General features: G+C 39.9%; 1 protein-coding gene and 1 long non-coding RNA gene across 14 annotated transcripts in view; one reads left to right on the top strand and one right to left on the bottom strand.

Annotated features, from left to right (window-relative positions):
• The window catches only part of Camta (Calmodulin-binding transcription activator), a 46,647-nt gene that overhangs the window by 5,114 nt on the left and 15,083 nt on the right, over window positions 1–26,450 (bottom strand). For 8 of the 12 annotated variants that reach the window (XM_089471962.1, XM_089471960.1, XM_089471965.1 and 5 more), the window contains exons 4-14: window positions 10,284–10,375; window positions 6,036–6,103; window positions 5,790–5,925; window positions 4,351–4,422; window positions 4,132–4,276; window positions 4,016–4,071; window positions 3,550–3,792; window positions 2,345–3,487; window positions 1,267–2,280; window positions 604–1,196; window positions 48–161 (exon numbers count right to left, since the gene is read on the bottom strand). In XM_089471962.1, the coding sequence (XP_089328088.1) occupies window positions 48–161; window positions 604–1,196; window positions 1,267–2,280; window positions 2,345–3,487; window positions 3,550–3,792; window positions 4,016–4,071; window positions 4,132–4,276; window positions 4,351–4,422; window positions 5,790–5,925; window positions 6,036–6,103; window positions 10,284–10,375 (3,676 nt within the window). Of the gene's footprint in view, window positions 1–47; window positions 162–603; window positions 1,197–1,266; window positions 2,281–2,344; window positions 3,488–3,549; window positions 3,793–4,015; window positions 4,072–4,131; window positions 4,277–4,350; window positions 4,423–5,789; window positions 5,926–6,035; window positions 6,104–10,283; window positions 10,376–14,426; window positions 14,455–23,331; window positions 24,291–26,450 lie in introns of those variants that run through there. The other 4 variants (XM_089471967.1, XM_089471970.1, XM_089471966.1 and 1 more) reach the window with 4 other exon arrangements.
• Window positions 1–26,450, top strand: part of LOC149268364 (uncharacterized) — a 117,241-nt gene that overhangs the window by 89,224 nt on the left and 1,567 nt on the right. For both annotated transcript variants that reach the window (XR_016270622.1, XR_016270623.1), the window contains one exon: window positions 18,624–18,699. This is a non-coding gene — a long non-coding RNA (uncharacterized LOC149268364). The remainder of the gene's footprint in view (window positions 1–18,623; window positions 18,700–26,450) is intronic.

Genomic DNA, 26,450 nt, shown 5'->3' with positions numbered 1-26,450 from the left:
TGTTTATGGTTTAGATATATGGTATAGTATAGCTGGATGTAGCTTACCCGTGCATTCTAGCTAATGGCTTTCCAGATTTGCTGCGCATATCCATGTTGATGCCACTATCTATGGAAGAGCGCTTCGAGTAGCGACTACTGTTATTTGGCGGACTTTGATTGCTGGAAGAAAATAGAAATATATTTTGTGGAGCAATCAGAATTTAAAGCAGAGAATTTTCTTGATCTTATAAACTGAGGGACATACCGACTAGAAGGACTACATCAACCCAGGAGCTGTTGCTGATCAGGAACAGAGATATATATATTATGGGATCTGACAGGACTCCTACTGCCCTGAATTCCCATTTTTCAATGGGTTTATGGTATAACAATGACAGCAGAAGTGAGCGTAAAGCCACTATAAACTATTTTGAGAAGATTTACATATTCTATCAAAACGGATAAGAATTTTAGGTGTTCGTATATACTAGTGAAAGCTATTCAAAACTGTCTATATTTAGATATATCTGCTTGAAAATCATTCTTCGAATCCTTTGGCCTTGCATGCCCACGTATAAAATCAACCCAACTGCATAAACTCTACTCAGGTTTCCAAATTTACCTATGAAGCGCCACAGGTCGTAGGAAGACTCCGTCATGTCTGCGCTGCAGCTCCATCTCGTAGACGCTATAATTGGACTCCTCAGTGGCCGCTTCGACGGCCAGATTCATGGAGAGATTGGCCAGTCCGCCGCGTGGCTGTGGCTTGCGGCAGCGTTCCTTTTCAAGCCGGCACAGCTGCTGCAGCAGCTGCTTGTGGCCCTTCAAGCTGGCCAAATCGAGCGGCGTTTGCTGGGCCTGCGTCTTGATCTTTAACGCATTATGATTCCACTTGTAGAGCAGCAGAGTGCACTCCAAATGTCCACGAACACAGGCCCAAGCCAAGGGCGTAAAGCCATGCACATCCTGGCTAAGTGCGTCGAGCTCCGTTTCCAGTATGATATGTGGATTCTCTGCGCGCCAGTTGAGCATGGCGCCCACCAGCTTGGCATAGCCCAAGGCGGCGGCCAGATGAAGCAGGGTCATGCCACGCAGGCCAACGCTCCAATTGGCGCCAGTGCTGGGCGTGCTCCAAGCGTGCTTCGTGAGCCGATGGCAATAGAGCACCAGCTTCTCCTCAAAGTTGGGCTCAAGAAAAAGGGAAGTCCGATCGAACTGCAAAGGGAAGGATCATAGTTGAGAGAGAGGACATTCTATTTCATAGGCAAGGAGTCGGTGCACTTACTGTGAGCTCATTCTCCAGCTTCAGCTGCAGTTTCTCATCGATGGTAGACAAACGGTTCAGCAGCGTGAACTTGTACAGGCAGTCATTGGAGCTGCTGGCATCGAATGGCGCATCCGCCAGCAGCGACAACTTGTACTCAAACATCGCCGCATTGGAGACCAAGAATCCATCACATGCCACCTGCAAGGTAACCAAACCTGCCTCATGTGCCGGACAGTAGCAGCGCAAGACGCCCTCCTGCACGAGCACCGTGGGCACAGGCTGTGCATCGAAGAGCACCGTGTAGCAGCCTCCATCACTTGTCCAAGGACCTGCTACGAGCACCTTGACCCCGCCCTCTGTGTAGGACCATTCCGGACTAAAGTCACAAATGTTGAGCAACTTTCGCTGCGTGCTTGTGGGCTGGGGCGTGGCTAGGTAGGAGCCACCGGCCTGATGATGCACCTGCTCGACGGCTGTATTATTCAATGCCTGCTTATCATCCAGATCCAGTTCGGGAAACTCAACTAGCATATCAAAGGCATCCAAATTGGCAAATACATCAGCCGCATCCTCGTCTTCGCGTTCATCTGATTGCTGTTGAGCTGTTTCGTTGTTGTTGCTGCTAGCTGCTGCTGCTGTCGCTGGGTCCTCTGCTGCTGCTACTGCTGCTGCTGTTGGATTGCTGCTGTTGTTGCTGTAGGGCATATTGGCAATGAGCGTGCGTTGTATATCCTCATGTGATAGATCCAATGTCTCATTGAAGAAACTCATTGACTCTGCTTGGGGCTCATCGTCGTTGCTGTTGTTGCTGTTGCTGCTGCTGCGACTGCGACTGCTGCTGTTGTTGTTGCTGTCACTAATTTGGCTGCTGTTGTCACTGGAAGCACTGTAGTTGGCACAACCATTAAGAATTTGGGCATCAGTTGCCTGATTGTTGACGCTATAGTTGCTAGACGCCTGCTGCTGTTGCTGTTGCTGTTGCTGCTGCTGCTGTTGCTCGCTGCTGTTGCTGCTGCCGCCGCCCAACTCCAGCTGTCAGTTAAATTTAATCAGCATAAATAGGCATAAATGCAGATGATTTGCGGTCAAAACTTACCTCAGCGTGCGCATTGGCGCTCATTAAATTATCACAAGTTGTTGTTGCTGTTGCTGCTGCTCCTCCTACTGTTGTTGTTGTTGTTGCTGTTGTCGTTGTAATTTGTTGCTGCTGATTGCCATCGATAATCGACTGTAAGGAACTCGAGGTGGATGATGTTGCTGATGTGGAAGGAGTATTGCCAGCGGAAGACGTTGCTGCTGTTGCTCCAAGTTGATGGTTGTTGTTGTTGCTACTGTTGCTATTGCTGCTGTGATGCTCAGGTGACATACACATGGCCTCAACTGGGGGTTGATTGCTGCTGCCGCTGCTGCTGCAGCTGCTGTTGGGGGTTGGTGTCTGTTGCAATTTATAATAATGTTGCTGCTGTTGAGTGTTGGCTTGCTGCTGTTGATTGTATATAAAGTTATTGCTGCTGTTGTTTATGACATTTAATTCGTTGTTTGTGTGAGCTGTTGCTGCTGCTTCTGCTGCTGTTGTTGTTGTTGTAGCTGTTGCTGCTGCTACTGTTAATTGCTTATTGCTGCTGTTATTTGTATTGTGGCTCAGTTTGTTGCTATTTGCGGTCAACTGCTGCTGCTGCTGTTGGCTTTGGTTTTCAATTAGTTCCGTATCCATGACATTTGCTGCTGTTGTTGTTGCAGCTACAGCTGCTGCTGCTGCTGCCGCCTCCCTTGTTGTTGCCGTTATTGTTGTATTGGCAATTTGCAGGCGATGATTTAAATGTGCTGAGCTGTTGCTAGTATTGCTGTTGTTGTTGTTGTTGCTGTTGAGTTGATTATGACTTTGATTGCTTTGATTGTGACTAGCTACGAAGCGCTGCAAGTTCAGATGCTGTTGCTGCTGTTGATATTGTTGTTGTTGATGTTGTTGTTGCTGTTGCTGCTGCTGCTGCTGTTGTATTATCAGATTGTTTCTTGTGGCCAGCATCTGATTGGCGCCACGATATTGCTGCTGATAGCTGCCTTCGTTGTGATTGGCCTGCTGCTGCTGCTGTTGTTGTTGCTGCTGGGGAATGATTTGAAATTTGATCGCCGACTCTTGCGGCAGCTGCTGCGTGGCATTGTGGAACTGTGCGTGCGGATTGTCCAAATGCAACGTCGCATCGCGCTGCCTGTGTCGCTCCGACCAACGTGAATACAGCTGCAAAGCAAACAGAATCTTAAACCCCAAGTCCCCATTTCCTGCTGCTGCGCTCCACTCACCTTGCTGGCCACCACAACGTTGGGTGTGCCGTTGGCTGTGCTGTAGGCGTCATTGGGCCGCTTCTCTGAGACGCTCTTCAATATGCCGCCCGTGCGTCGCATAACGGGATGCGTGCAGGTCTTGCCATCCGCACAGTTGGCATCGCCGCAGCCGCAATCGAGTTGCTTAACCAACGCGGCTTGCCGCGAGAGGCGTTGCTTCTCCATCAGCTGGCATACAATGGACTCTACTGTTTCGGCCGTCTGTGGGAGAGAATTGTATTTGAGGAACTGTTATACAGTGTAACGAAGACAATAAAAACAGTTGCTAGGTACAGCCAGTATAAAAGGCTAAATAGTTGTTATACGACCTATTTTACCGATTATTATAAAAGTATTGCGTTTTTTTTTATAGCTTTTTAACAAACTGTTGTACAAACTGTTATATAAATGTTATACAAACTGTTATATACAATTTTACACTTACCGATATTTCAATATCATTGCCGGAATCAGAATCTTCATCTGAATTAACTGTGGACACTGCATACAACGGAAATTCTTTACAGTATAGACCTCAACTTCTACAACTGTTATACTCACGCATAGGCTTTAGTTGGCTAACCAGCTCCTCCTTTGTCCACTCCTTCTTATCGCCCCAGAGCGTTATGCTCGGCGCAATGACAGCCATTTTATTATCATCCGGATACGGCACATTCAGATAATGCACCAAAACAATGTCCGGATTCTGTTTTTTGTTGTCACAAAGATAAAGTAGTTCAGCTTAGTAAGTGTGTCCCACAACCAAGCTGTCTTACCTACCTGCAATAGCCAGTAACATCTGCGATGAAATGTGGGCAATATGGCCGAGTGTACGTAACAACCATAGATGCACTGTGGAGCGATTGGGAAAACAATTTAGCCAAAAACAAAAAAGAAACACAAACAAGAGCATAAAAATGTAGAGATAGAGATAGAAAGATAGAGACAGTGATATAGATTTATATATTGATTTATATAGCCAGAGCTACACGCAGCGCCTTGATTTAATTGGAAGACATAAAAAAGACGCAACTCAAATTAAATTACCCAACGCCCACGCTAGGGGGCGCCAGTGTAGACTCTAGCCGAAGGCAAAAGCCAAAAGTCAAGTGCCAAAAATCAAACCCTTTTTTGTGTGACTTCTACAACATTATCTACTGCTGCTGCTGCTGCTGCTGCTACTGCTTCCTTCTCATCTTCTACTTCCTTTATGCTTGTTCTTGTTTTTGTTTTCTGCGCAGTTTCTTTTGCTATTTGGCGCTGATAAATTTTGTTGGCCGTCGTCTTTGAACGATATGCCGCTGACTTCTTTTCTGTCTCTTTGCTATATTTGCAGAAGTGTTCCACGTTTATAAATATTAGTTATCGTGTAAGCAGACAGACGGACAGACGGACAGCCGGACGGACGGACAGACCTAAAAGGAAAACCCCTGCTGTGTGTTTGCCAAGTGCATAAATCTCGCGGCAGCTACTTGTCTTCGGCAAAAAAACCTTCGCCAACTGCAAGCGGTATTAAAATAAAAATTAAAACAAACAAGAAAAAATTGGCGTGAAATTGCCAACAGTTTTTTCCTCTTCTTCTATATACATTTATATATACAGCTAAACATATGAAGAGTTCTGAGCTCCCAGTCAGACAAAATACGCTTAACCCTAGCCAAAGCTTATTTCATTAGCAGACAAACAAACGCCCAGTACAAGGGTAAGGACAATAGAAAGAAAAAGAAAAAAAAAGAAATGAAACTGTTATACTTATATTTCCGCCGGAAAATCATAATTCACAGCGAATGAAGAAAAAAAGTGTTACTAACAACCCTCAAGCAGTTAAGGCAGTTAAACCTAAGCTTCGCCTTCCGTTTATTTGTCTTTTTTTTTATCTAGTCACTTTTATGGGTTCCCGGACAAAGTCTTGTCCAGTTTTTAAGACTTTTTGGCTAATTGACTAATTGCCCAGCAGGCGTCAATGGGAGTTTTTGATAAACAAAATGTCACTAGGAAAAACCTCTCAAATCGAAGCGATGCTAATAAACTACAAACTTAGGTCTACGCGGATTTTTGTTTGCAATGATTTTGGTTTGTGATCTGAACTGATTTTAATGTTAATTTTATATATCTATTCCTTTTAATCAGTATTTCTAGTTGCAATTTACAGTGTAAGCCCAAAGATCTCAGTGATTCCCAGTAATAGATAAGAGTTAGCCCATCATATAATAGCCTACCTCAGTGCCTTGTACTTTAAGTTTCATGTGATCCTCGCGGGTTGTCTTCCCATCCTTGCGCTTCTTCCAGCAGTAGCCATCGCGTCTGTAGCGCACTTTCTTTCTCGAATAGAGCAGCAGAGAGCCGCTCTTGGGTCTGTCAGGGAGAAAAGGAAAAAGAGAGAGAGAGAGAGAAGAGGGAATTAATAAGAGATTTGAAGATATTGCGTTTCACACAAATCTGGGCCAACATTCAGCATGACTCACCTTGTTTTGACTTCTTTTGATTGCCATTCGCTGTGCTTATCAAAGCTGATAAGAATCGCTGCGATTTCCTGAAATATTTTGGCAACAACAACAATTGCAAACAAATATTTGTTGAAAAAGTGATTAAATATGTTTAAAGAAGTGCGATTATAAATATACTAATAAAGGTTTTTATGAATATATATGAACTATTATATATATTATATACTAGATATGACGGCCAACTTAACCAAATATAAGATTTTGTTAACTTTTCCTTCAAATCACTTTTGATATTTTATTTAAAGACTCCCACAAAGCCACTTGAGCTGTCCACTGACCCATTATCTTATAGAGTATTCCGTCTTCGTCTCATTTGTTTTTCTACTCCCCTCCCCCTCAGCGGGAGCGTCCTTCAGTTTGCCTAATCAGCAAGTCACGTGTGTTTACCGATTTTTAAAGCACAACAACAAGAACAACAGCAGCAACGGCAATGAGAACTTCTATAAACTGTGCAAATGAATGTTAACCAAGTTAAGTGAACGTGCTAACAATTTCCGAGTTACTGGAAAATTTTTAGCTAGCCAAAGCACTCGCGGCATTTCCTGCCCCATTGTCCGGCAAAAGTTTCCGTTTCTCTTTTCCCTTGCCCCTTGTCCCTTTTTGCTGCTTTCGGTTTGTTGCGCATAAAACAAAGGAAAACATTTTAGAAATTTCATTTGACCGCAGCAGCAGCAACAGCAACACCCAAAGCTAAAGGCAGGAAGCCACAGGATGCCCAAGTGTGACCACAATTTACAGGTGTCGCCACTTGACACCTGGGCATGAACAGCAGAGTGAGTGGAATGGGTGTGTGAAAGAGAGTGTGAGAGAAGTGAGTGAAGAATTAAAGGAAAAGAGGGAGAGAGGTAAAAAGCGTTGATAAACACTCCATAGAAAGAAAGAAACAGATAGAGAGAGAGAGAGAGTGAGAAATATGACAGTCAAGAGTGATGAAATTAAGCTAAGGAGTGAGGGATCTATAAAGGCAGTTGACTATGAGACTGTTTAGTAATTGGAATGAGAGAGGCAGCAAGAGTGGAGAGAGATTTAGATAGAAAGGGAGAGTGTAAGAGAATGGGGTGGCAACTCTGTCGCGTTGCAAATTGTCAATTGCCAATAGAATAGGCGTGGAATATGAAGTGGAAGTAAAAAGTGAAATATGCGTAAGAAATGTGACAGCATGCGATGTCTATTCGAGAAATGAAGAAGAATGTGAAGTTAGCTGCTCTCAAGTACAGTAAAACATTCAAATGCAAATCACACAAAGAGCCAAACGAAAACGAGTTGGGTCTGGGTGGCAACTCTGTGTGTTTGCTGAGCTTTTGCCCATTTGGCATTTCATTGCATGTTTTGCCGATAAAGTTATCAATTTGTTTTGCCAGCCTTGACGTTGCATGAATAATGTAAAGTAGCCATACACTCACACACACACACTACACTCCCATACACTCCCATACACTCCCATACACTCACATTCATGCCCATTCAAAGACGAAGAACCCATTCATCTGCGCCGTCAACAACTGGCCAAAAAAAAAAAAAAAACTCTCAGTTCTGAGCTCTCAGCTCGCGCGCGCACAGCTGGCGACGCCCGTAGTCCATGCCTTCGCATGCCTCCACATGCCGTATTTCGTATGCCCGTAGTCCATAGTCCTTATAGTCCTCATACATAGCCCATTGACGATGTGCAGCAACAATTTCATATGTCAGAAATCGCAGCATTTGCGAGTGTCATAAAAATTGTATGCACAGCAGCTACACTGGGAGAAAAGCAAGGGGAAGTGGAGCGAAACGATGACTAGGAATGTGTATGAAAAGTTTTTGAAACTAGATATAGATAAAGCTAAAGGAATGAATATAGCGACTAATAGAGAAAACTTCTTAATAAATTACACTAGTCAACAAAAGTTTGATGCGCTATAGTAAACAGAAATCAACCTTAAATAATATTATTAATAATTTTGTTATAAATAATAACAAATAATCATCTAGAGCTCCCAGGACGGAAATACACTTCCAATACACGTACAATTTCCACAACTCATGGCCTCTTTCTCTCAGTGTACTAAACGAATGGGGCGCTGCTAGCTCGAGTAGGTTGAGAGCTGAGAAATCACAGGCGCGTGTTTGTCAAGTGGCAAACGTTTGCATTTTGGTCCAAATTGCCTTTGACTTTGGCATTGGCTCCTTTGCTTATTTATGCATGCCCCAAAGCTCTGCCACAGCCACAAGCTGCTTGCCACGGGCAACTCTCTCTCATTTTTGCTGTTGTTGGTTTTATGATGAATTCTAGGCACATACGTTCGAGTTCGAGTAGCTGCGCGAAATGCGCATTAAATATTTATGCGCACCTCAGCGCATTTGCTGCACACACGCACACATGCCCCGCCTCTTGCCACGCACGCCTCCTGCCACAACTCGTGGCACTTGCAGCACACACAAAACAATTAGACTTTGCTATTTACTTACAGCTCTGCTTATTATTAGCCAAAATGAAGTTTGCGCCTTATTAGCCATTTAAGTTTCTTGATTCTGCTCAGAGGCGCCTTTCAGTGGGGCGTGGCATGTGCCATATATTTGACCAGAAGTTGGTATTACATTGCACGGCTGCTTTATGGCCGAGTTGCGAGCCTCGGCGCCAAATTAAAACCGTGTGGTTAAAGCCAAAAGCCCAAGCGAAGCCATTTAATGGTCAGACCCAATGCCGAAAACCACCTTAAAAACCCCACTCAAAGCTCCTCCTGCTACGCCCCTGACCCTGCTCGCCCTGTAAGCAGACTAAAATAAGCGTACGTAATTTTATTTATGCTTCGTACACGGTTACATTTTGTAATTTTTGCATGCTGATGCAGTACAGCAGGCGAAGGAGGAGGAGGAGGAGGAGGAGGCGGAAGTGGCTGCTGGACAGGGTTTATAGTGTGGGGAGTGCGACAACCATAGGCCACACAGCCCCGCGCTTCCCCTTGCGAAACTTTATATTAATAAACTGTGGCACAGTCTGCTTTATACTCTGATTATGCCTCAGTAGATAAAAATCTGCCTGTACTTTATAATGAGAGAGTGGGTAAGATATGCTACTTAAATACCCTGCATGTGAAGAGTGTAGCTCTATAAGGTAAATTCTGTACTGCTCTTTTCTAAAGTTTTGATCTTTATGGTTGTCTTGTTTATTCTTTCTCTACACGTTGATCGATTCTCTTTCTTTCTTGTCCGTTCTTTTCTTAATTTGATTCCTAATCTTATCGTCTCATTCCATATGGTTCCTTCTCTATTCTATTCGCTATTCTCTATACTTTTTTCTCCTATGCTCTAGTCTAGCAGTATTTTCTCTTTTCTTAGTTGATTTAAAACGTATTTCTCTTTTTTTAATTATTCATCTTCTCTCTTCAATGATCTTCTCTCTTCACTTTCGACCTCCTATGCTCATTGATCTTCTCTCTTCTTCCTTTTTAGAGTATTCAAGTCTTGTTTATCCTCTGCTTAAATTTAGCCTCTCGTTGTTTTACTTGATTTTTAATTTAGTCAGCTTGTCGCGCGAGTATGTAAATTGTCGCTTACCGAATGCTGCTGCCCAATTCCGCTGTCTCCCTCCCACTCCCTCTCCCCCTCTCTCACTCTGTTGCAAAAACTTTACAACTGTCCAAATGAATATTTGCGGTTGCGTTTAATTCACAAGTAAAACAGAGCAACAGCCATGGCCATAGCCTGGGCGACTGTTCGGCTTTTTTAAGCGAAAAAGTTTTATTGTAAACACAAAGAGCTGAAACGAAACTTTGGCGCGTACGTGCGCTGGCCAGGGGACAAATGCCATGGAACCGCCTCGCGAATCCTGGCACGCCAAACAATTTCTATTTGTATTATAGTTTTCTGGCGCATAAACAGAAAAAGAAAAAAAAAAATTCGCGACTATTCCTAATAAACCAAGCAGGCAGAGCTGTCCACATCAGGTCGAGGCGTGTCTTATTAATCTCTAACACGAAAAAATAGTCAAAGGAAGCGTGTCCCTTAGCGCTGTCAAAGTGTCCAGCCAGCAGGACTGGCAGGCTCATCCTGCCTGTCAAGTGCGAGTCAAGTTGTTTTTGTTGTTGTTGCTGTTGTTTTTCTGCTTTCAGTTTCGACATTTTTTATGTGCAATCAAATGCAAATCGAGGCACAAATACACACAGAGACTATATGTAGTATTGTGTCTATAGATATATATCCTATGTTCATGTATGTTAAACTGACCTCATTTGTATTCCAACGATGTCGCTGCGATGGGAAACTGTCGGCTCTTGGCAGGCTCTCCAAATTGTCGGGCAGTTTGATAGGTTCGCCATCTGGAAAATAGAAAAGAAAACAGACACAGAACAAAATGAACGAATGAATCGTAGCAAATGCATCGAAAGTGTAAGTACGTCTATCAAAAGTCACAATCCTGTTGCATAATGTAAATATATACACATAATTTGGTATATAGTCAAGCTGGCGCTCCTACCTCCTACCTCTTCAGCTGGCCAACAGGTGCAGCTAAATGCGACAAAAATGTAAATCTTGATGATTTATAGAATTTTAAATGTCAACTTAATAATGCCCCAGGTCTTCAGGAGTGCAGGTCTTTACGTCTTAGCAACTCTACCAAATCATTTATCACTGGAATAACTTTTGGCATATGTCTGCCGCCTGCTGTTGCTGCTGACGTTTCCTTCTGCTTTTTTTATGGAAAATGCATTCTAGCCAAATGCGTGTCTCTCCTTTTAAACTGCTCTCTAACTCTCTCTATCTCTCTGTCGCTCTCTTTGGCAGTCATTGAATAATTACGCGCACTTAATGACGCTTGCAACTTGTAAAACTCGGAATCGATTTGAGGTTTACTTCCAGTTCAGCTTTTGGCTTATTAAAATGCCACGCAACTATAATAATAACAAGTCAATATGTTAGCCACTTAACCTGGCAGCTGCTCAACTAGCAGATAGTCTGTAATCCAGAAGTTTATTTTCTTTGATATCTCAATATATAGATCGATACTCTTCTATCTCTCTCTCTGACTAACTGACTCCAATTCATAGATTGGATATTTTCTGATTTCTCTTTAGTTGTTTTTTTTTTTTATCCTACTTATTTCTTTTTTTATTAATTTTTAAATTTCTTTCTTTCTTTATATTAATTTTTATTTCTACTTCATGTCTCTCTCTTTCTCTTTTCTTTTCACTGTATTTTGATTTCTGTACTCTTTATTTTATTTCTATTTCTGCTTATTTCTCAGTATAAATGCTTTCCCTCTTTCGTCTTAGTTTCTCCCTGTCTCTCAGTTTTCCCTTTTGACAAATAGAACTCCCATCTTTCCTGTAATACTATTTTCCTATTATACTGTTTGTTCTCTTCCCATATATAAACTCATTTTCGTTGCGCTTTCTCTAACAGTTTCCATTTATCAAAGTTACAAACTGTTTACGCCTCTAGAATGCAATTCCATCACACCCGCCCACAGCCACGCATATCCAGGGTATCTCAATAGCATCAACAACAGCTTTGTTGCTGCTCTTACAAATGGGCTATTCGCAATAAACTAGCGGCCAAAGTGTAATTTAGCAAAAATGTGTAATAAAGCGTCGCGCACTCGAAGAACTAAACGAATATATCAAAAGCCGATATATAAACAGATATATATGTGTATATACACTCTCCATGTATATATATTTATTTAGAGTACATGTAGAATGCACTCTTAAGGGTCATAAAAAAAAAAAGAAACGTAGAGAAAAGAAAGAAAAGTATTGTAGAATTTATATAAAGTGCTCAACGTTTGCCCACAGCCGCGTAACCGAAAAAGTGTTGCCAAATTGCAAATGGCAAAGGGGCTGCAAGGATGAAAGCTGGCAGAGGTTGGGGTGTAGAACGGGTGGCATAGACAGGACAGTGCGTGGGGCCTCACGATGATGTAGTTCAGCCCCCTTTTTGGCAAATGTGTTGTCAATGTAGTCCTAGACGTAGTTCAAGTTGTTGTCGTTCGCGTTGTTTATGACCTTTTTATATGCCGCACGTTGGCAGCAGCCAAGCACATGCAGAGCGAAAGAGAGAGGGATAGCGAGAGAGAGAGAGAGAGAGAGAGCCTTTGTAATTGATGGCGATATTTTTAGTTTAGTTTGATAGCACACTCAAGTTTTATTGCTCAACTAATTTGTCATGTGAAAGTTGCCTTGAGTTTGGCTTTAAAATGCCCCAAAGCGATAATTGTCGTAAATATACATATATAAATATGTTATATATATATGTAGTGTATAATGAATCGGTTGTATATATATTTTATTATGCAGTCGCTGCCATTGTTGTGCCACAAAATGTCAAAAACTGTGAAAGCCGAGTGAAGCCGCGTAAAAAGTCTGTTTGATTAATACAAATAAAAAGTTTTTAACTGCGCTTTGCATATTTCATGGCAAACGCTCAAAAAATCCACTGACGGCTACAGCCCCCATATAATAGACTGACTGCCCAGGGGCGCTTGGTCTGGGGCGTGGCGTGGCTACAGCTATAGCTGCGGCTGCCAAAAAATAACCAAGTAACTGTTCTAGGCGGGTCTGCGCGACTGGTAGATGCTCTGCAGCAAGTCAGAAGGCGAACTTTTAGTTCAAATGGAGCGATGGCTCAAGAATTTTCCTTTTCGTAAACAATGGAGGTGATATATCCGAGAAAGAAAATATTTGTAATATGTATATACTATCATAGAAGTTACGCACAATAATTTATAGATTTAACTCCTTTATTCCTCGACCTGTGCTCCAAAATCTTTGATGATTTGATCATGATGATATGATATATTTAGAAAATGGATGAATTGCAAAGTGAACAATACAAAATAAAGATCTCTAACCTAAGTCAAGATGAAGGTTTCAGCAGTGGTTATAATCAATAGATCAAAGTAAGCAGATATGATCCGAAAGCTATATATATGCTCTATATGTTCATGAAAACAAGAAAATACTTTTATCCCATTAGAAGTGTGTAGCTTATATAGTTCTTCAATTAAAAATCCATAGGGAAACTCATATAACCTACATCAACTTTCGTAGTTAAGATATATCTATATATATAGCAACCACATATTACCATCTCCATGCTCTATAGATTATCGCAAAACCCATATACCCATCTGCACTGATTGCAGTTCAGTCGAAAAACAATGCCAGCAAAAAATCGAGAGCCCCCATTGAGCGCTACAGCTCAGGTGCCATCGGGGATCGGCTGATGTCCCAGGCGCGCCATGTCGACGTCGACGTCAACGTGCAAGGACCTCAGTCTCAGCCTCCGCGCAGCTACAGCGGCTCCTGCGCCTGAACTGTGGCTCTGGCAATGGCTCTGGCAAAAGGATATTTTATTATTTTACGCGCAGTTCTCATAATTTGCAAGTCTCTTCGCTTAATTGTGACAAATGCGCTTTGGCATCCAAAAAGAAAAGCGAACCAGAATTTGTACCTCGCATAATTTGGCTTTAGCTTGCAGCGAGTTGGCAGAGCAGAGCTCACAGCTGACCTCCAGGTGGGGGCCAGGTTGCCAGGCTGCCAGGTTGGCTGGCCTGGCCTGGCCTGGCCTGACAGTGCAAATAGCACAAAAGAGTTGACATAAATAATAAATTTTCGTTTTACGATTTCGCGTTACGCGTCACACACACACACACACACACACACCGGTTGAGAGAGCTGCCAATTTGAGGTCTGCCAAATTGTGGCTAATAAATATCTGACAGCAAAAACAACAAAAAAAATATATATATAAAAAATATATATATCTCTATCTATATATATTAAGAGAGAGGGCGCGTGTCAGCGAGTGAAGTTCAGTGCTTTAGCTGTCCCTCTGTCTGTGCAAAGAAAAATTGTTTGCGCGAAAATCAACGAGTGTGAAATTACTTTTGTTTAGGCTCTGTCACAGTGGCCCTTCGCCACTTGCACAATTAAAAGCCATTAAAAGCTAGAAATGGTCTGCGTATAAAGCAAAAGTAGAAGCTAACAGTAGTCTAGCGCCGTGTTGCAACAGAGGGAAGGTGTGTGTGTGTGTGTGTGTGTGTATAGCAGGTGATAGCTGTAACTAGTCGAGAGAACTTACAACAATCAAAGATATTTTAAAAAGCGCACATGATATGGAATCGGCATAACACATACATTGAGCTATATATTATAGCTACTCCTATATCTATGTTTGTATTACTACATATTTATATAACCTTGTCTATATATTCCTTCATATATATAAATAATAGTAGCCACAATATAATATAGAGTCATGCCTATACGAGTATTCCTATAACATATATTAAAATCTTCAGCTACATTTATATACACATGCATACACATACACCTATATAACCATATCTATATACATATATATACCTACCAAGATCTATCATCTATGTACACTTCACTTCTCACAAAACTTGGTCAACAAATGGAGACGACAGAATGGAAAAAAGGCAATCACAGCACGCACCTCTTTGGCCAGCTTGTTGGCTGTTCACATGATGACGTCTTGGCCACATGTTCCTAACTAAGCTCACGAAAATAATAAAATGTCTTATAAAACAACATACCAAAAACCAAGAACTGTTGTAGTACGAATCTTATAAGATAATGCCACACACACAGTCACACACACTCATACACACACTCAAACACGAACATGACGTCGCAACAAAACCCCAATAAACAAGCAGACAGAGAGAAAAGTGATAAAGCAACAGACGTCATTGTTGAAGAAACTTTATAGAAACTTTATAGATAATAATAATAATACAGACAAATGAGGAACTATGATTATCATATATGGTTGGGGATTTTGGTATGGCAACGCTGATAAAGATGAGCAATACAAGTAAATATTAAAGAGTTCCAGGAATTTGGGCAGTTATTTATCAAAACACGAGACTAAACAGAAAACTCATAAAGTTTATTTTTAACATAACTTATATCACTTAAATGATAATTATAATGTTATAATAGAAGAGCTTGTTTTCAAATTTTTAATTACAGTCGCGACTGGTTAGAAAATATATTTCAAGAGATAAAAGCCCATGGACTGTTCGATAATAGAATAAAGCATACTTAATTGCCTGTCTGCTATGACTAGCTACAATTATTTGAAGTTATCTAAGTATAATTGAAGAGATACTTCAGAAAAATATGTTACAGAAGACTAATAATAAATACATTGAAAATAGATTGTACCTAAAAACTAGAATTATCCGTAAAATACTATATGTAATTTAGTTTATAGACCACATAATAGCAGACTGCATTCATAAATCCCGAAGAGAGAAGAAGGTAGAAGATAGATGTAAGATATATTGAAGGCAGATCAGAAATAGATCGAAGATAGAAGCTAACTAAAACTAGAAAATAAATCGGAAGATAATGTTAGCCCTCCACTACTTCATTAGACAGTATACTTCTTTTTGAGTATATCTAATACAATCTCATATACAGGGTATATTGCGTATAAAAACCACATGGAAGAAAGCATCATGAAACACTTAAGAGAGACGCAACGCGTTTTTCGTTTATCTTGAGTAGCACAAAGCAAACTTCTCTATAAATTTACAACAACTATGACTTATGACAGATGTGCGAGACATGATTTATATCAAGATACACACTGAGAGGGAGAGAGAGATAGCAAGAGAATGAACGAAAAAGAGGGAGATACGTTGCGGCTGATAAAAATCATTTTGCCTGCATGTCACTCCCGTTCAGTTCGTGTAAATTGTTGTTGATTGCGTTGCAAGGAACCATTTCTCTTGCTGGGCGGCAAACAGCAACAGCAACAAAATGTTGCATATTATGTGGCAGCAACAGCAATTAAAAGACACATAACATCAAATAAGCGTGTCAGCCAACTGAGCGAAACAATAATTAGTAATAACCACAAAGGCTGTGCAATTGTTGTTTTCTTTTGAATGCCGAAGCGAAGGATTTCAGCTGGAGTCAGGGCAAGCCAAGGCAGGAAGGCAGGTCATGGATTAACATAAAAATGCACAGCTAAACCGAAATGGAAAACTCCGTACTCACTCCGTGCCGGGAGAGTTCCGTCTGCTTCTCGAAAAGTCATAAAAGTGCTATTAATGAATTTCTAACCAAAATGCCATAGAACAAAGCAAATGAGGTAGGGAGGGGTAGGGTAAGGGAAGCGACAACCACCCAAACAAAAGCTCTGCTCAAATGCAATAAATTATTCACATTTATGAGGGCCAGGCAGCAATGGAGGTAGTGTGACAGAGACGGCATTGTCAACGCTGCCAAGACTCAGTGCTTAGGTCCCGCTAAGCTATATTCTACGAGCTTCTCTTTCTCTCCCTCTCACAAGTCTTTCCCCAGCTCACTCTCTCTCTCCCTCTCGTCTACATAGCCCAATGCAATTACGTGCGCATTTCATTTGTTTTCCGCTTTTCTTTTTGACGTTCCTTTGCCTTGTATAAATCAGTGCAAAAATTTCACATTTCCTAAATGATTTTCATATGAAAAAGGTAGAAACTCTGGCTTGATGTTACTCTGTAGTTTGAATAAATACTCTAATATTTGATACATAGATAAAGAATAATCTTCTTCTAAGACTTTACTGGAACTCCCCATATCTCAATCTGTCTATTCCTCAACTGTACGCTTTAATCGCTATACCATCTCTCTATATCTCTTCATCTATTGTCTCCATCATTATCTCCATCTCTTTATCTACTGCATATAAACTTCCTTTCATTCACTCCACAAACTTCCCTTACAGCCTTATATACCCAATTTCGATTCATCCTTTACAGCCCATAATGAATACAAATAAAAATTCATCTCTAGCTAAAGCCCCTTGGCATATGCTACACATAAAAATTGTAATGCACTTTGCAAACTTTTGCTTAACTGTCTCAGTCTCGTACAGTCCGTCTTGTCAGTGCACGTACACGTGTGTGTTCCCCTTCAGGGTGCTCTACGGCTGTTGTGGTGGCAACTTTTTCGTATACGGTCAGTCGCGGCTGCAAATTATATTAATATGCAGTCGCTGAATTTCAGCCGAAGTCTCTCCATTTCTCCAGCTCTCACCTCTTACCCCTTCACCACTATACAAACATGGAATTTTTTTTCCTGCTTTCCATATATCTGTTTCCCATTTTTTTCGGCCTGCGGTTACCTCTGTGTTTATTTAAAATAAATATATTTTTTCCATAGTTTGCTTACATATATCTACGACTACTTGTTATACTCGTCCGAGAAGTGAGAATGAGAGTATATTGGCTTTTGATAATATATAATCTGTTTGTATATAGTGTGAAGCGCTATAGAAGTCTTGGAGAATTATAGAAAACCTGGTGAATTCTTAGATCTTATTCGAAATTTTTCTGGTAGACATCCTTTTGCACTACCATATAGGTATGTATTTTTCTTGGAAGCTTACATATATTAAATAAACTGAACTCTATCATGTTCTCGGATTGGATTTCTTTGCATTTATCTACGTAGACTTACAAATCGGGATTAACAAATTTCGCGATTGGATTCTTGTTAAATAGGACTAACCCATAGATATTATATAAAGCATACTCTACCCATATATAGAACATATACTCTACTCTTTCGAACGAGTATTACGTAGTCAGTAACACCCTATTGCCACACTTTTTCCTTCTTTTTTGTCTGTTTAGCAGCGAAAGCTGTAATTTATTTTAATGCTAGTATTTATCAAGAAGTCATAAATACGTGGCCAAGTATTTGCCTGGCAGGCAAACACAAATATATGTATATGTTCACAGACTATATATACTCTCTCTCTCTATAAATATATATATAGATGTGTGTATTTGGTTTTTACATAAATTGCAAATTAAACATTTAAAGTGCCATGAAATTAGCGCTGCGAAAAACACATGGAAGCAGTTAGTCAAGCGCTGCTCCATTAAAAATACATAAAAACCCAAATTGCGTTGCACGAAAAGCAAATTAATCTAAATGCCCCGAAAAAAACAACTAATAACTATAAGGGCAGCCAATGAAACGGAGTATAATAGACTAACAAAATACCCAATCTAATTAAACCGAAATACATCAAATTATTTACCTATATTAATGTCTATGAATGAGAGCTAAATATGTATGTATACATATGATTTATTGTTCAGGCACGAACATAAGGATTGCAAGCATGATCATTTCGTCAAGAATACTAACAATTATTAAATTTCTATTTGTCCTGAATATTATTTAGAAATCCACAGATAGCAGTTCTGGACGTTACCCACTTTGGCCCCCCGCAGAATGTTCATGCACATGCATGAACATAAAAATATGATAAGTAGGGGAACGTACGCGCTATGCACTCGACAACTAGCATAAAATAAACGACACATGTTTCAAGTTTGACAGTTCACACTTGAAACATGTGTCGTTTATTTTATGCTAGTTGTCGAGTGCATAGCGCGTACGTTCCCCTACTTATCATATTTTTATGTTCATGCATGTGCATGAACATTTATAAATTATTATAACTATATGGATTGGAAAACTCTAAAACTGTTAAAAAACTATGCGTAATAAAATTTATCTTTTTTTATTTCAGTTGTAATGAATGTAAAGGATACTGGGCTATGATATCATTTGTATCGAATATACTGAAGATCAGCCAGAGCAAAAAAGTAAGTAAGAAAATAAATGATATTGTTTTGTAACATAAGTAGTTCTATAAAAGAATTAAAGAGTATTCAAGTATTGTAAATATGTTGAAAACTCTTTTCCCCTACTCAAGTGAAATGAGCTTTTATGATTTTTCGGATTTCTTGTAGTTCTTTGATGTGAAAGCATTCGGTCAACATCTCACATTTGCCAGAAAAGTTTACAAAATTAGATGAATGTAAAAATGTATATAAATTTCTAACTTTCAAGCGGTTCCTGCCTCTGTCTCTCACACCTTTTTCTGAATAGCTTTTTAAAACTTTATAATGCACCGCTAACTATTATAGTTCACATATCTCTCACCTAATTCTGCTTCTGAAATAGCTCTGACAAACTGCATTAACTATAATACGAAAATAGGGCTTTCAGCTAACAGCCAACAGCTTGGCCTATTTGCATTACAGCGTAATATACCCCATTGATGTTGTTATATTAAGTATAGGTATTAAAACTAATATTTATCTAACAAAATTAATATGGTTGTGTAAGCTAATAAAGACAGCGACACACACAGATAGAGAGAGAGAACGAGAAAGAGATAGAGAGGAAAGCATAGAATATATTGGAATTGGAATTGAAATTCGAGAGGGATGGAGTGTTTGTGGGGACTCTTTGGGTTTTTGGGCCCCCAACAAATTGTTTGTCTAACCGACAAATGTAGCACAAAATTTTTGTTACGCACAAATCGAAGGGACGGACGATAAGCCAAATAAATAACGCAGCCAAATGCCTCTGGCTGCCAATGCAACAAAAATGCAACTGTGTGCGTGTGTGAGTGCATGTGTGCATGTGTGTGTGTGTGCGACCAACGTTTAGCAGCGCATTGTACAATAAATCTATTTGCGTGCGAGCTAATCGAAAACACCTGAACTGAAGGCAGAACAACAGGCAGCAAGCAGGCAGGAGCAGGCAGCAGCTTTCTGGCCTGGTCCAAACAAATTGCCATAGACAACAACATATTAATCCAAATTAGCATCAAAGTGATTTAATTGCTTGGAATTTTGGCATTGGCAAACACTTTTCGACTTTTCACCCAGCGCCAGCAGCAGCAGCAACAGCAGCAACAGCAAGGACATAGCAGCTCGGCCAGAACATGCAGGGCCAGCAGCTGGTAGGCAACGTAGTTGGCTTGTAAACATGCCAAGCGTAGGCCTTGCATTTTGTCACCATTTGCCCATCGATCAGGCTAAACAACAAGGCAGACACACGCGAAGAGAGAGAGAGAGAGGGAGAGGTTGCTAGAGATAGCAAGATAGAGGTCCTTGGCTGCTTTAAAGTTAACTTTAAAACACTTTGGCCATAAATTTTGGCAAACGCTTAAAGCCCCAACAATTTCTAGGCACGATTTATGTAGCTTTTAGTAATATGAGCATATATATTACGTGCCACGTAAACTCCTGCCGTGACACACACACATACACACACACAGAGGCACAGTCGGGATAACTCTCAAAACTAATTGAATTGCCTTCGACAGCGAATGGAAATTAATAGGCGCACATCAAAAACAGAGAAGGAGAAAAAAAATGAGAGAACACCCACAGCTGTAGCACAGCCCATAACTGATGCGAAATTAAAGGCTCAGCTAAAATGGCCAACACACACACACACACACACTCAAACACACACACATACAGAGACAGTCTAAAGTGTAGCCAACTGTGCGGCTCATGGGGCAATATTTATTGAGTACGTGATCTTTGACAAATCCCTTTTCATTTCTTGACTGTTTCTCTTATTTCGCTTTTTTTGCCGTGCCTCATGTGAAACATTTTGAATTTTTTATTGCTGCCACGTTGGTCAGCCGGGTCACGCCCACTTTGGCCAACTGCTCGTGGCTCGTTTGGCATGCAAAAGGCGGCCAGCAAAAGTGCCTTATTAAAATTTTGTCAACTTGCGACTTCAGCTTCAGCTACAGCTTCTTCTTCTTCTTCCTCGACTTGTACTTCTTTTTAGATTTTCCTAGGTTTTCTGCTTTTATTACTTTTTCACACTTTGGCGTCCCCTGACATTGTGGCTTATACATTTATAAAATGTCACAAATGCTTGAAGTTTATCCAGCAGCAGCAGCAGCAGCAGCTAGAGTAGCAGCGGCCAACTGTTATATACTCGCACATGCAACTGTTATATGCATTAGCATCGAGTACTTTTGTAAAATGTGTCAAGTGTGTGTTGAAATGCATTTTTAGCTTTAAGCTGAGATAAAGGTAGATAAATTGTTAGCTAAGAGTTACTCTAGCAATAAAAGTAACGAGAGTCAATTGTAATGTCTGGAGAGATTTATAACAGTTTAACAAAGAGATTTATAACAGTTTAGCAGTAATACTTCAAGAGATTTACTTGAATTCTAATACTATCAAATTTGTAGCTAAATAATTGCAAATAATTGAGACTTGAGTAAAGAATGCATCAAGTCTATAAAATTCTTTTCAATGTTTCAGACTTAATGTTGTTTCAAAATTTCGATTCATTAACTAACTTATAGATTAAATAGGCTACTAACTACTAGTAACTATGCCTATATCTCTCAGCTCTGCTTATTGAGTGTCTATTTTCATAGAGAATTCTAAAAGAAGCTAAAGTGGAATTATCAGCTCTTGCTTATAGCTGTAAATGTGTACTGCCAAGGTGGAGTAGGTAGGCTCTGTCAATGAGGTCAAGCAGCAAACGAATAAGGCAGGACATATAAAGACAGAGATAGAGAGAGAGAGAGAGAGACAGAGAGAGAGAGGGTGAGTGCGGTCATAGACAGAGTTGGAGCAGAGTTGAAGACTCAGAACAATAGCATGCCAAAGACAATAAAATTGACTGCCACAACAGCTATATGTATATAGCAACAACTAAACACGCACACACACACACACACATGCAACACACTTGTTGGTTTTTCATTGACGCACTTTGGTTGCAAAAGTTTTTTTTAGCGTGCCCAAGTGACAAAACAGCGACGGCGATTGCAAGAGGCGGGACGGGGCACAGTTATGGAGTGTTTAAGTGGAGTTGAGTGGGTGTAGAGACAGCAGAGAGTTAGGACAGAGCGGGAGAGAGAGACAGGTGAGGGGCGCTGAAAAGTATGCTACAAAACGCGCATAATGAAGCTGCTCATAAACGAGAAACGACTTTGTTATGCGCCGATTGCTGCTGTTGTTGTTGTTGTTGTTGTTGCTACTGTTGCATGAAATGTTAACTCGCACCCACACACACACACACACATAAAGCTCTATTGTCATTGTTTGTTGCATATAAAAAACACTTAAAATGCCGTTAAGTTAAAATAATAAAGTTAAACTGCCGTCGGGCCCAACAAAATCTAATGTGACAATGGCTGAAAGGGGCAGCTGCGGGTGGGCAGGTGCACGAGTGAGTGGGTGGGCGTTTGTGGCACGCAGAGAAAAAGCCGTTGCACAATTGCTGACATATTTCAATGTGCAACAACAAAAGACAAGGAAGACCCAGCTAGAGCCACAAAAAACTAAACCGAACCCGAAACGTAAAACAAACGACAAACGTAATGTGGACAACAACAAAAACATAGATAGATGAAAAGTATTCTGGTTGAGAACAGCAGATACCCTGGATCAAATAAGGACATATTCCTTTTTTACATGGCTACAAAAATAATTTATATATATATTTGTTATTCATTATTTATTTTAATTTTAATTTTTAATATTTATATTATTTTTTAATATTTATTTTTTTGATTATTACCATTTATGTTTATTATTTAATTAATTAATTATTTTTAATATTCTGTTATATATACTTAAATCAATCTTTATTCTTATGATATTTTATGATCTCAGCAGCAGCTGGGAATTTTAATTATATTATTTTCTGCAGTTTTCCCAACTTAAACGCCCAAAATTTTACAAACCTCTGCACAGACCTAAAATACCCTTCTCTGATAAGAAATTTTCAATGGGCTTAGGGACATAAAAACGCAAATGTTGGGCATATTTTGCATTGTTAGCGGCATAAAATCGCACACACTCACGCACCAACACACACACACACACACACATACACACACACCAGTCGACCTGAAACAGCAGAAAACACCTGAGCCGCTGGAGTCTTTTGTTTTCAATTGTTTTGTAGTTTAGATTGAGGCGCTCGCAACTCGTTAAAGTCTATGCCCAGGCAGTGTGTGCATACATATGTGCGTGCATGTGTGTGTGTGTGTGAGTGTGTATTTGTGTTGTCCTTTTGTGTCAACAATAAACGCGAACCGTCGTACGCGTTTTGTGGAATGGCGTGCGAATTATTGCACCAGGAAGATATGAAATAAAATTTAATGAAATGTTTCTAAAATGAAAATGAGTTGCAAGAGACGACAATAAAAAGGGGTCGATGAGAAAGGCGAAGAAGAAGCAGAAGAACACAAATGGAGACATTTAATGTGGCCAAGTTAATACTTTAAAGACTTAACAAAAATAAACACAGAGACACACATCGAGACACAACATTAAACAGCTAGAAAATGGCTAAAGAAATTGGCTAAATAGACATTGAAACATGCTTGAAAATTGTCATACAAACTTGGCTTGATCGTGCCACGCCCAACACCGCCCCCCACTGGCATGCATACTTACTGACACTGAGCGGCAATAGAGCGCTCTGCAAATGGCTAAAGATCTGCCGATGATGATGATGATGATGGCCCAGGCCATTGAAGTACAGGTGGTTCTGGTGCAGCGACAGCTGCTGGTGGTGGTGGTGATGATGGTGGTGGTGGTGCATAGCGGGCGTCAAGCTCATGTGTTGCTGCTGCTGCTGTTGTTGCTGCTGCTGCTGCTGCTGCTGTAGATGTTGCTGATGTGGCAGCAATTGCTGTTGATGTTGCTGATGTTGCTGTTGATGCTGCAACATCATATGTTGCTGCTGTTGTTGTTGTTGATGTTGATGCTGCTGCAACTGTTGCTGTTGTTGCTGCTGCTGCTGCATGTGTTGCTGTTGGCCAAAATTCACAGTTGCTGCTGCCGACGGCTGTGCTGGCGCGGGCAGCGCCACCGCCACAGCAGCTGTTGCTGCTGCCGCTGCTGTTGTTGCTGCGGCTACTGTTGCTGTTGCTGCATTTGCCGCTGCCGCTGCGGCTGCTGCGGTTGCCGTGGCCGTTGCCGTGGCTAAAATGTGATGATGCGTGGTTGATGAGCGTTGTAGATGCTGACTTTGTACTGTATTCAAGCTATGTATGGAGGCGTGCACCGCCGATTGATAGATAATACCGTTATTCGACATCGCCGTCAGCGATTGATGGTGCGCGTGGGCGTAGGCCATGGTGGAGCTCGGCTGCACGGCAGCAGCAGCCGCTGTGGGCGTGACTGGCGCCAGTGGCAAAGCGCGATAACCGGCCATAAATAACGAATATCTCACTCAATATATATCTAAATATATATATAGATATTCACTTGCTTTAGTTTTTTGTTACAGTTTTTCTCTTTTCACTTCACTTGGCTTGGCATCTGTGCGCCTTGCAATCTAATTGTTAACTAATGCCTGCGCCTCGCCGCTTTCAGTTATTTCCTGCAAATTCAAATCTTAACGAATTTGAATATATGTACACACATATTTATATATATATATATATATATTTTCTCAACAATATATTTTTTGTTGAGATTTTGGGCTTAGTTCTTGAGTTGAGATAATGTCACTGATAAGCAACATATCCCCGTATCGCCTTATCTTGACACACGCGACTCAGCGCAGTACAAAGCAAAATTCATTTCACTTTGAAATTTAATTTTCTTTGCACAACAGCAACTGTTGCCGGCATGTAGCAAGATACAATAAATATGGACATGAATATACCTACATATGTGTAGGTATATATACATATATATTATATATGGAGAATGCTTCACATAGTTTCCACATTTATGAGCTGGGAGTTTTCTTCGCTTATCTCTCTTTAAATATTTACCTTACATGATAGCTAGATAAAAGTTCTTAAATGGCCTTGAACTGAAGTTCAATTCTCATTTTGTTGTTCAATTTTTCAGCAACAACAACAACGAAATTCTAGACATCTCACATCTATTTGCTGTATCATGTAAAGCTGTCAACTTGAATGCATGTGATTAAAGTAATTCGAGATAAGCTGAAATATATCTTTATATCTATGGATATAAATATATATCTATATATGTATATAAATGTATACTTTGTCTGCTAGTTAGACTTATTAGGCTTACAAATTGATAATTCTATTTTCACAATTCTTAACTCATAATGCTCGTTCACCAATTGAAATTGGAGTATATTGGCTTTATACAATAGTCATTTATCTGTCGTTCTGAATGATCTATGTATTTTAACTCACAGATTTTTTTTTCTCTTCCTTCTAACTGTAGCTTACATATCGGAAAATCTACAGAACTGCGTTCAAATTTCGTTCATAAATTTCGATGTTTATATAGCTAGAACGAGTATTATGCAGTCAGTTACAACCGACTTCCAATACATTATTTGTTTTATCTACCGATAGTTATAGTTTAAAAACTGTATTTTTAACAATCTCGTGTTCTCTTTTCACATCACACTTTACTTTAGGCTCTACAACTATAGCTGAATATAAATATTCCAAGATTTAAATGTTTCATAACTATCAATAGGATACTTAATTTTAAGATTTTCATCTATTTTTTCTATTTTGACAAACAACAAATAATTCTCAATGATCTCAACAATCTTAAATACATATTTGATATAGATATAAGACAAGTTGCTTGTTTTGCACATACATTGAGCACATAACACCAACAATTGGAAGTGATCTGTTTAAGCTCAAATCACAAATTATTTTTTAGTGTTTAAATTTATCATAAAGTTCCTATTTAAGTCTTTAAAATTATGCTCAAAGTCTTCACTGTCTCAAAATACTTAAGAATTTCATTCGAGTTTTATCAACTCTCATAATACAGATTCTTTAAATGGCCTAAACAATACAAACTTTTTATTTGTTGTTAAATATTCTACAGCTTTTTGATTAGACACTTGAAGAACAAAGATTTTCTTACTTTGAACAACTAAATAAAATTTATTCTAGTTAAATTGTAGCATTCGATCTACAATATAGGCATAAAAATCGCAGATATTTCAATTTTGAGTAAAAGGATCTTAAAACATTTAAGTAAATTAAATAACCAGTTGAAAAGAAATATATAGAATTAGACACAAAACACTGAGAAACACACATAGATTAGACACTTAGGAAAACTTATTTCTATAGATATATTTTAGAAAACATCGATAACAACATCAATATATGTATAACATTAATATATGTAGTTTAATAACAACATCAATTGAATTACATTTAATTACATTCAAATTGGAAGAAAGGTGGGGAAAGTAATTCGTGGTATTCAAAAAATAAGCAGAAAACACCAATTACAGTGGGCAACATTGAAACAACAACGTAAATAAATAAACGAGAGGTGGAAATTACAGGTTAACACACACATACGCACACACATTGACACATATACAGAGAGTTAAACAAATTACATAAACAAACGTGGGAACCTGAACGGCTGAATGGAGCCAAGGATCAGCATCAGCAGCTGTTGGTTTGCTGGCTATTGATATTGACAATAATAAATATTGGCATATTGTGGTGCACACGGCACACGGCACACGGCACGCGGCACGCTACAATACGTAAGACGTAACGTAACGACGGCGACAACTACGTTGCGTTTATCGTTTC

This window comes from Drosophila arizonae, chromosome 5 (genome assembly GCF_054131065.1).
Source record: "Drosophila arizonae isolate 15081-1271.41 chromosome 5, UAZ_ARI_1.0, whole genome shotgun sequence".
In the NCBI taxonomy this organism is placed as follows: domain Eukaryota; kingdom Metazoa; phylum Arthropoda; class Insecta; order Diptera; family Drosophilidae; genus Drosophila; species Drosophila arizonae.
The sequence above is the reverse complement of the archived record's forward strand: the minus strand, read 5'-3'. Positions and strand labels throughout refer to the sequence as shown.